The sequence below is a fragment of the Limulus polyphemus genome, unplaced genomic scaffold (assembly GCF_000517525.1).
Source record: "Limulus polyphemus unplaced genomic scaffold, Limulus_polyphemus-2.1.2 Scaffold138, whole genome shotgun sequence".
Classification (NCBI taxonomy): Eukaryota; Metazoa; Arthropoda; class Merostomata; order Xiphosura; family Limulidae; genus Limulus; species Limulus polyphemus.
Window position 1 is genome coordinate 205,676 of NW_013665748.1, and position 11,708 is coordinate 217,383.

At 30.8% G+C, this 11,708-nt stretch overlaps 1 protein-coding gene across 1 annotated transcript; it reads right to left on the minus strand.

Annotated features, from left to right (window-relative positions):
* Nucleotides 1–1,741: 1,741 nt before the first annotated feature.
* On the minus strand, nt 1,742–11,483 carry LOC106474354 (autophagy-related protein 101-like). The gene is made up of 7 exons (XM_013935050.2): nt 11,278–11,483; nt 10,787–10,864; nt 9,426–9,509; nt 9,178–9,276; nt 7,544–7,658; nt 6,603–6,769; nt 1,742–2,041 (listed from the first exon to the last, which is right to left on the minus strand). The coding sequence occupies exons 1-7, from the start codon at nt 11,305–11,307 to the stop codon at nt 1,958–1,960; spliced, it is 657 nt and encodes a 218-aa protein (XP_013790504.1). The 5' UTR covers nt 11,308–11,483; the 3' UTR covers nt 1,742–1,957.
* Nucleotides 11,484–11,708: the final 225 nt, after the last annotated feature.

The window sequence follows — 11,708 nt, forward strand, 5'->3', positions numbered from 1 at the left end:
AATGAAAATGTGACATGACATATTTTCCACTGTATCTGTAACAATGAATTTTTTTTTTTTTTGTGAGATATAATCTGCGACCATTTAGTAATGTTAAAACTGTGCAACAACAATAGCACGTGTGTGTGTATATATAACGTGCACATTTTTACAAAGTAATGAACTCATTTGTATATCTGCAAGCTTTAATAACTCAGTCTTATTGTTAGCAGGTATTGCAACAGCTGAGGATATGGTAGATTCTTTATCTAAATATTAGCCCAAGTCAATGCTCCAGATATGGTGCAGCTTAGCATGCAGATTGCTAATGTTTATTGGAAGTTCCATAACACATTCAAAATCCAGCTGAAATACAATTATGGAAACCACCTTATAAACATAGGCTTTTGAGGATTACATGTTGTTTATAACAATTTTAAGGCTGGATCCTCAGAAACTGAGTGGCAGTTGTTATCAATGCTGTCATCTTTATACTGTCTGTTCAAGGATTCTCCTGTTCAATGCATTTGTCAAAGTTGCAGGAAGGAATAAGATGCTCTTCAATTTTGTCAATCATTAATGGCTACAAAATGTCCCTGGAAAATGTTGAGAACTTTGTCAAAGCCACGAAGTTCATGGATGTATGAAAGCCCCCAAAAAAGTCTTACAAGGTTGCGTGTTTCAGACTGTGGAGGATAAATGTATCAAGCCTAAGGTGTTTCCTTTCAAATGAATTGTTGGGCAGATTCAACCATCTATGGCCCTATATCAGACAGCCTAGCCAATGGTTCCCTTTCTATGTGATGACCTCATTAGAGTGATAAAGCAGTTGATGAGAAGATTCATTAAGATAGACATTCTTTCCAATTCAAACACTTCTGAAAAGTTTGCTCTTACTGATGCCTCTGACAACAAAAACACACAAACCTACAACCAAATTGGCATTAGCTTACCTGCCAAAAGATGTAAATGCCAAATGTGATAGGAAACCATACAATTTAAAATAGAGTGCAAGTATTTCTTGGTAAAACTCTCAGTGCAAAGTGTTATAATACTCCTTGGCAAGGTGCCTGTTGACTTTCAACCAACTAACATCGTTTCAGTTACTGACAGCTGCAGAAAGAATTTGAAGAAAGTCCTAACAACACCTTTTAATTGCAGTAGAGTGAAAAGACTGTGATGCCATACTACAGCAGTTCTCCAGTTTCATAAAAAATATCCCAGTTATTAGGTTTAAAGAGTTTAAGTATCCTAGTAGAAACTGAGGAATTTGAGAAAAAGCACAGGAGGATAGATACTGACATTAAATCACTATAAAAATCCACAGCAAGTTAGCTAAAGAGGGCAAAAGAAAGGATAATTTAGTCTCCTTACTAAATCTAACTTTTTTTTCAAGAGAATAGTCAAAGATAAGTCCACTGAGGTGGACATTACTTAAAGCATAGTTAGATACTAAGTTGCTTGTCTGAGTTTATGAACAATTGATAGTTATTTAAGTCATTAAAACTGTCAAAACTAAAACTGTTTTTAGTTTTAATCTAGAATTGATATTATTAAAAATGTACACTATATAAAACTGTATGAAGCACTTGTATAGTTAACAGTAACAGGTTACCTCAAATTGTCAACTTAATCTTGTTACTGAGCATCATACATTGCAATGGTCTACTGAATACATCCTTTTATCATTTTACACAAGCTTTTATAAACTGAGCTTATAATTCTACAAACGATATGTGCTTAAAAATAAAGTATTTTGTCATTTCTGTATTCAACATTTGGTCTGTGTTTTTGCTTTCAATAAAAACCAATATAACAAAAAATTTTCCGGGTTATTAACTTTTTGCTTTACAAAAGATGACAAATTCTGGGAATGAGCATATTTTTTTAATGTTGTTATATCTCTTTATACACTGCCAAGAAACACTTCCTTTTCTTACCAATATTTTAGGGCCCAATTTTTATGTTACAGCATCTTTCAAAAGGCCAATGTGTCCTTCAAAAGCTTTCTCATGGTGTTACTTACTGAAGCATTTCCTGGATCACATGTCTGGTAACTAATCTAAATGATGATAAAGAAAAAATTAGGCTAGGTTCCTTAACATATAAACAATATGTATGTAACTGCTATATTTACATGATCTAATACATCAAGTTTTGGATAACCATTTTCTATATTCATTCATACAAATATGCATATTAATCTAACAATGTGACTTGGTTTAGTTAGATCATTTTGCATTCAACCATATAAAGTTTAATTTTGCTGACAAGACCACTGGTTGTTAAGCCATGTTTATATTAGGCCTTACTGGCCTAAGTAACTGTTTAAACGGGCAACAAAAATCACCAAAGATATGTAAAAATAAAAAATATATATATATATTCAAAAATTCAAAAACTTTGGCTTCCTTATGATTTTCATATGGTAAAATCTTATATTGTATGCTAATGTGTAAACACAGTGAAACTGCATGTGGTGTTTATGAATCAAAACAAAGATAAAATTTAGTTTTATAAAATAAAAACTTTATAGGAATGCCTTACAATAAGGTAGAAAGACAAAAATCAGTAACTGAAATCTACAACAAAGGTAAATGTTTTTAATTGTTTCATTAAAAATATAATCACAATGAAAACTTTTCAAATATTCATATTCATATAAATGTCACATATAAAATAAGAATATTTTATTTGCATTAGCTTCATAATCTGAAGAAGGTTCGCTTCAAGTTTCAAACTTTTTTTTTTCCATGCAATAAAACAAACCACACAACAAATGGCTTTGGTACAGTACGGTGATTACCCCATAAGTCTAACCAGGTGAATATAACATTGATTCAATGATCATCGTGATTGAATAAAGCTGCTATGATTTATGTAAAATTGTGTCCTCAAGGAATGGAACAATTCTTCAGCATACCTTTCAGGAATTTGAAGATTCCCTACTCTAAAAACAAAAGGCAATTTTAACAGCCAAATGTGGAACTACACATTATTAAGCTGTTTCCATTGGGAGCTTGTATTTTTTGTCCAATATTTGCATATTGTGTTATAGCAATTGTACAGATTAACTTTTGCTAAGTGTTTGAAGTTATGAAGGTGCTTTACATATACTAAAATGTATGTATAAGCTTGTAATCCCCCCCCTCCTAAAAAGTAGGATGGACTTGATTTGAAAGTCGATTATTTTTTTCTGATCTTTCCTGGCAACACTGTTCTCATCTGAACAAGGATTGCAGGAAAAAAATGTTGGAATAACTGATGATCATGATCTTAAGGATTTGGTCCAATGTTAGGCATGCATAACTCATTTCAACTGTTCAAGTTACATGATGCTTGTGCCACATCAGTCAATTTCATTTAATGATTAGCCAATAAGCATCCTAAACTATTAAATGGTAACATAAATAAATCTATTACAACAAACACTGTTCTAAATCTAACAAAATATCTGATCAGTACATTGACAAAATGTCTTAACTTTGCACCAATCTCCAAAGCAATTCCATAAAAGTATTATTGCTCCAATTAAAAATGTTTCATCCTGAAATCAAGCTGAATGACTACTCATGAACTAAGACTGAAGTAAAGAATCCTTTAGTTTAAAAACATCATCACAATAGAGAAGAGTGACAAGACAATTTAAGAACTTTCAAAATGACCAGTCAATTATTGCACCACCAGCAGACAAAGGCTATCATGAAGAAAGGAAACTAAACAATAAAAATTAATCTCCTCAAATATATTTTACTTGAAAAAGTATTTGTATCTAAGAATCTCACTAATAAAATTGAAGAAAAAAGTAAATGAGTAGTTTAGAAAAATGAAATTTTCCATGATACTCTCTGCTAAGAAGTTCAACAAACTGTGCAGCTACCACTCCACTGCTCCAAACATTTATGGATGGACTACTAAAAATCAATAACTCTGATGTACCTCTACAGCATATTTCCTTCACAAACTCTCCAACATGCTTTATTGTTACACATCTTGCTAATATTATTTTATATCTAAATAAACTAAAATTGTACTATGTAACATATTACAAAGATTTTGTTGAAAATAATTAAGGATGCAGTAACTGCTCATAAGGGTATGTTTGTGAATACTGATATCTTCTTTCACTTTACTAGAGTAACTATAGGTAAAACTATTAGTATCATCTTAAATAGGCAAGAAGACAACAGCCTTGCCAACAAAACCAATCTCTCTCTTCTCTGTTGAACAACTTCCACAACTACTTCTGACATCCACTTATTTTAAATGAGATAGTGAAATTTTTGCATTAATAAAAGACTGGCAAAGGGATCACTTCTATCCCCAAAAATGTACCAACTTTAAATGAAATCATTCTATAAAAAGAAATTATAAAATCCGACATTTGGTCAAAATATGTTGGTACATTTCTCGTATGGCTACATGAGAACAAACTTACCTAACCTTAATAACCAGATCTGCATTCAATATATAGAGGGAAACCAAGAGTAATGGCAAACTTCAATTTCTGGATGTGTTAATTGTTAGAAATGGATTCAGAATATCCACTACAGTATACCATAAACCAAATCATATTAACTCTTTGTTTGCAGCTTCTGTAAGTCTGCCTACCACCCCATGCACAAAGATTTGTGAATGTTTGTAGCGGGCCATTCAAAAATTTGTGCACAGACACTTATGCTAACATCATATGATGTCAACCGTAATTGAAGGGTTAATAGATATCTGGATTATAATTCATCTAATGCAAACTCCATCAAGAAAAAATTGAAGTGTCTACTTAATTGAACAACACAGTTTTATGATACGGGTCATCTTAGAGCAAAAATTGGCCCATTTAGAGACATCTTAAAAAGTAAAAATCATCCTCTAAGTTAGTAGAAGATAATACAACAAAACATTTTTCATCATAACTATAAAACAGAGAAGAAACTCATAAAAAAAAATTACAAACCTTCTTAGTGGAAGTTTTATGCTAAGTATCTTAAACATTTTATATAAATTTTACTTTAAAAATGATCAAGGTAAATAAACTACATTCCACATTAACTAAAGTGAAAGTCAGTTATCCTAACCACAAACACACACACACAAGAAGGGTGTTATACATAAAGTTACATGTGTAAGAAAGAAATAAAGAATATATATATACAAGAAATGAAATGACCTATTCGTATAATATTAGGTCGTCAAGAAATGAAATGACCTATTCGTATAATATTAGGTCGTCAAGAAATTAATGTCCCTTTTTTTAGTTAAAAATCCCAAACAACATGTATATCAAAACAGAGCATTTATTAAATGAAATAGTCTCCATTCTTATCGATGATGCTTTTCCATCTTACAATCAGGTTATTAATGCCCTGATTAAAGAAATAGCTTTGAAGCAAAAAATATGTCAATGTCCTCTTTAACATCTTCCACATTTACATACGTTTTTCCATTAAAATGGTGTTCAAGCGAACGAAAAAGATGGTAATCTGATGGTGCCATATCTGGAGAATATGGTGGGTGGGGAAAACTTCCAACCCAACTCCGTAATCTTGTGTTGCGTTAAACGTGCCACATGTGGACGTGCATTGTCGTGGAAAAGAGAACACCTATCCAACTGACGATTGAAGGACGTTTCTGATGAAAGGCTTGATTTAAACGTTCCCATTGCTGACTATAGATCTCTGCATTGACAGTTCGCTGTGGATTGAAGAGTTCAAAATGAATTACTCCTTTGAGGTCCCACCAAATGCAAAGCATCACTTTCTGCGGATGGAGTCCAGGTTTTGGGGTCGGATGTGGTTTTTCTCTAGGACTGAGCCATTGTTTTTGGCATTTAATATTCACATAGAAAATCCATTTTTCAATACCAGTGACAATTCTGTCCAAAAATGGTTCACGAGCATTACGCACCAGAAGAGACGAAGCAACGTTCACACGTTGGAAACAATGATCATTAGAGAGTTTGTGAGGCACCCAAACACCTTCTTTATAGAGTTTTCCCATATTCCTTAGATGTTTATGTATTGTTTCACGAGAGACATGCAATTTCAGGCCCATTTCACAAGTGTGTGTGTTGCCTTGGGTTAGACTCTACAAGCGTCTTCAGAGCATCAATATCAATTTCAACATGTCAGCCCCTGCCATCACAGTTTTTAAGACTAAAGTCACCTGAACGAAATTTGCAGAACCATCATTGACACTTCTTTGTGGCTACAGAAGCATTGTTTTCCTTCTTGTATTCAAACAGCATTACATGCCAAATGTGTGTCTCATCATGTGCCATCCCTATAAGGGATTATAGTATACTAAACTTTACACATTATATAGGCTACACTAACATGATGTTTAGGCAGTTTAATGTGACATTAATTTCTTGACGACCTAATATATAAGGGAGCATTTATGACCAGCATCCATGTGTGATAATTGGTAATACAGAACATCAACTTGAATGTAACAAGTTATTCTATACTAAATGATATAGAAAGTGTAAAAAATAAAAAAATAAAACCACTTTTGACACTGAAATATAAAAGAAACAAATAGTGTATCAGGATATGAAGTGAACAGAGAAAATGAATGCTACAGAACGATTAGAGGTAAAAACTTAACTCAAACTAATAACACACCTTGAATAGATAGGGTTGAACATCTGGGTAGCTTGTATCAAAGATCAAGTCCAGCTCTGATTGATTAGGCATCTTTGGAATGTAGTCATGCTTGTTCATGGCAGCTGCTATAGCCATCACTTTCTCTGCTAACATTTCTCCAACTTTCTCCCGATAAATCTGCCGTTCTGTTAAGATTCAGGTTATACCGATAAGTTAGTTAGAATATGTTAACTCTTTTCTCTGTGGAAGTTCAGTTAGCAATGACTAGAAGAATCTCATTAATTTATCAACCTGTGAAAATTCATTAAACAATGATAAGTTGGACAGAACCTAGTAGATACAATATTCTGTTAAAAGGTTTGACTTTTATTTTCTCCTTTCAACCCATTAGATGTATCAACTACTTATGGATTATGAAGAAAGAAATCTGATCATGAGTTCTTAAATTTCTAATATCACATTCCATGGTAGAAATATCACTTAATAAATTGCCAAATGAAGCATGTATCAATATAAAAACTGTTTTCTGCATTTTTAGAACTTACAGCAAAAGCATCTGGAGAAAATTTTTTTTATTCATCAACAGAAAAATATTAGAAATTAAGATGACAGAAAGCCACCTGACCTATTATAGTTACTCTCCCACTAACCAGAGTATCAAATTTTATTTCCATTGAACTAATAATTTTAATTTACATACATTTTATAAATATAGTAACTATATCTAATTTTATAACATCTTGAGACTTTGGTTTGAACATTCAGTTATTTTACTTTTCAACATATGTTGAAAATCAGTTTTGCTTTATTTTTGAATATTTACTAACATAGTTTTGTGAATAAGTGTCTACTATTTAAAAAAGTTGTGTAACAGAGGATCAGACATCATGAAAAACTATGTATTTTTAAACTGACTGACTGACTACACATGCAGTGGAAAAAAAAGAAAAACATCTTACCATGTTCATTTGGTAAAGTGATGATGGTCACTTTCACTGTCCATACTTCCCATGGTATACTTTCTGGTGGGAATGGCCATCTTGCCTTTTTTTTCTGATAGAATTCAAGTGATATCTTCAAAAAGGGGAAAAAAACGGACTTAAAAAAATCTTAATATTAATTATAAAAGATATTAGTTAAACTTATTCAGTAGAGAATATGAAACTTGTTATCATTAGCAAAATCATTGAAGCGTTTAATAAAGTAGTTCATATTGCTAACAGTGAGACTAACCAACTGATGAAACAATGTACTCTAATCACTAAAAGTAAGACAGTACCAGTAGCAGAAGATTTGAAAGAGGGGGTCCAAAGAATCCAAATCCCTCCTTATACACTGCAAAAAATAAAATTGAAGAAAACAGTAGAACAATAAATAGAGATAAAGAGAAAAATGGGGATGCAAGTGGTAGAAATAGTATATTTAATTGTTTCCTAGGATCAGTTATGCTCATATTCCTGTATGGAAAGGGGTTCTGGACCATCTGTAATTTGTAAAATGTTGAAGGTAGCCATAAAGGATGTTTTTTTCCCTATAAATATTATGATCAATTTAGAACCAGCCACAGGTCTTTGGTATGACTATCAAACATTCCATCTCTCTCTCTATCCCATCAATAAGCAGCACTTGCTAAAAAGATCCTGATTCTAACAGTCAGCTCCACAAATGAAGGAAAAGATGTTCTAGATAGTAGCAAAAAGTATTGGCCACTTAGATTTCTTACTGATAATTTGAAGATGGGAATGATCAGCAATAATCAAAGGAAAGTGTTAGGAATTGGACTTGGAGGGATTTAAAATTTAACAAAATCTTCAGCTTTTCAGGTGATAGCAAGCCCTCTCTCAGAGTCTCTGATATTCATTCATTTGGATCTCCCCTTTCGAAAATCCTAAATCTGCTCCTGTAGTATATTAAATTAGTTATACTCATTACTGGATTAATTTGTATTCCTTATTTACATATGTAGCTTGCTTTTGAATAGAAATTAATACTAAATTTTCAAATTTCTAACCTGTTTTTAGAAAGTAATGTTTCAGAATCACAACAAAAGTTAATACCTTAGTTTAAACCTTAACAATATGAAAAAAAAAGGAATATGCAGTACTCAAACAGTAACACAAGAATCATAATCAAAACCAAATTCAAACTCAAGATACTAGTAAAGTTGTTTTGTAGAAGGATGGGAAATCTATAATACTGATATATAGAGAAGGAATCTAATTTTTCATGAAACCAGTAGTGGTAAAGTTACATGCAAGTGTTCTGAAAATATGGAGTGTTATGTTTGATTAATAGTATACTTGGAAATAATGTATCATAAGTACAGTGTTTAGTCTGTAGAAGCTCATAATTTATAGGTAAACAATTATTCCTTCAAAAAATTAATCTATTGAGAAAAAAAAATTAGTTGGATTACAAATTTTGTTCTTTTTACTACTCATAAACTTTGGAAGCACTTGCATGCCTGTTATTTTTTATATGTAGAAATAAAAAATACTTTTTTTACTTGATAAATATATTTAGTACCAAAACCTTATAATATTAGTTGTTTATCTTAATACAGAAACATACACAAGAATAGAAAACAGTTTACCTGACCAGTTCGAGAACCTTCAGTGCTACGAAGGGAATCAGAAAATGCTCCAATTTCTCTCATTATTGCTTTGTCTAGTTCCTCTGATGCACAACGAACCTTATGTTATATATAAACAATAATCCCTGTATACATAAAATTATCAATTTTGTCATACATATGAAAAAAATTCAAGCTAAAGCAATTTATATTTGAATGAGAAATATAAACTTTAAAAGTTTCATTACCAGTTATTTCTTTATACTTACATAAGTTAAGTCCACAAAGTCACACTGAACATCCTCAAAGCCAACTGTCCCAACAGAATAACTACCTTCTTGCTTGTAATGAAACTGTTATGAATACACAAGTTACATTACTCCATTAATGAAATATTTATGCATGGGTACATACTTGTTCTAAATTATCTTTGCATAATGAAACATATATATGAATTTATCATACTTCACATTACTCATCAACTCTATAAGATGTTATCTTGTAAACAAAAAATTCAATTTCATGTTTTATTTTTCAAATATAATTAAAAAATATATTAATATTTAATTAATGTTACCTTACCAACATCATATAAAGTAGTTTCTGATTTTGCAACTACAAAACAGACTGATATTTTGAAAAAAGAAATTTCAAGAGAAAAAATCAACAAACATTAATTTAAAGTTGCATTCACTTAAGGTTTGAGACCTTGCATATTACTAATATAATCTTAATATTGAGTGTACATCAGCAGAATTTTATTTATATATATTTTCTGCACCATAAAGCATTTTTTGTAATGCACAGTAAATATACATGGTTACACACTACTGACATGAGTTACAATAGTGAATATAATAATTATCTCTTCTTTTACATAGTATTTCAGAAAAAATATAAGAATTAATATACAATGAATAAAAACACTAAGTAATCAGTCTTATTAGGTTTTACTTGCTAGTGAACACATACTCACCAAAGGAAACCTTATTTGAGAAAAATACTAAAATTAAAATAAACAACAAATAAATGCAAGTACTATAAGGTAAAATATAAAACAATTGTTTAAAGTCAAAAAAGTTATCTGTCAACTTTTTGGCCAAACAAACTTCACTGGACCTCATTTGGGAAAATATTAACCACAATTATTTTTCCCTTAGGAAAACTTTAATAATTTTTTTATATCTAATGTATGCAGATAAAGGAAGAAAAAAATTTGATTAGTGTACATAGACAGAAGGAAAGATTAATAAAATTATGTAGATGTATATGCATAAACAATCTTATTCTTCAACAACTTAAAGGCAAAAAGAGTTTTAAGTATGCTATTGCATGTGTTCAGTTAAAACAGAATTATTTATTTTGTAAATCAAAAAAGTTGGTTCTTTAAGATAAAAAAACTAGAGATTTTGCCATTTTAAACTAATTGTATTACTACTGACTCTTGGAGTAAATATTAAGGAATATAAATTTAGAATTAGATCAATTAACAGTTAAACTTAAAGCACAATTGTCAATAATTTCAGTTTGGATTGCTGATGCTGAGAGTTTAATAAAAATTATGTGCCAAAATTTTCAAAAACGTAATTGATATATAGTATTACACTCACAGTAAGTTTTAAAATCTCACCTTGCCTAATGACCTATGGAACAATAGTGTATGAAACAAACTCAAGACCACCTCTTGGACCTGACGATCTTCCACTTCCTACAGATGAGTTTATTATTATAGTTATAAGTACATTATAAAATAAGAGTATCAGTCTGAAGTTGTAACTGCACTAAAGAAAACTTGAAATAAATAAGCTTAAAAAATACATAATAAAACAATGCATGAATTAAACATACAGTCTGTAGATTGTTCATTTTATCATTATGTTAATATTATAAAATGCTGAGAATGAGACTAGCTAACTCAGTAATGGTATGTACCAGAAAAACCAAATAAAATATAATTTTCTAATTTCAAATTTTATTGTGTTCCGTCCACTAGTGGAAGTTGTACTTTACTACTAGTACTAATAATGAACTAAGGCACATTAAAATTTTTCGAACTGGAACAAAAAAAAATAAAAATATTTATAAAAGTATACATACACACTGTGATTTGTAAATACTTACCAACTCAAACACTTGAGTTCGTGCATTCATTACGACGTCACAGAATTACTTTTCATTCAAATATTCTAAATTTTGAAGTTTAAGTGTAGTAATATTATAAGTAATAACTACAACTGAGTCAGTACAATTAGTTATATTCGTCAGGGTAAATTACATACACATCTAACCATTAACGAAAACAATACGCTGTGCATATGTCAAATCACGAAGGGCAGCAATAGTCCCTCTATACGAGAAGCATTATTATTATATTTGGTTAATAAAACGTAATTCAATTATTTTCAAAAAATGTTTACTTATATAGTTGCGTTATTTGTTTTGTAGCCATGTAGACTCCCGGCTAAATGATTTGCCACATATGGCATCACTGTACAAAGTAAAGAAAACAAAGTATAAAATTTTATTGGATAGTCAACATGGTTTCACTAAGC

What these genes read in the sequence shown, in the direction of transcription:
- LOC106474354 (XM_013935050.2), bottom strand. Translation starts at nt 11,307, where the DNA reads ATGAATGCACGAACTCAAGTGTTTGAGTTG. An exon ending in TCCATAGGTCATTAGGCAAG is followed by an intron (nt 9,510 to 10,786) that starts GTGAGATTTTAA and finishes TATTCATAACAG; the next exon opens with TTTCATTACAAGCAAGAAGG. An exon ending in ACTTTGTGGACTTAACTTAT is followed by an intron (nt 9,277 to 9,425) that starts GTAAGTATAAAG and finishes ATATAACATAAG; the next exon opens with GTTCGTTGTGCATCAGAGGA.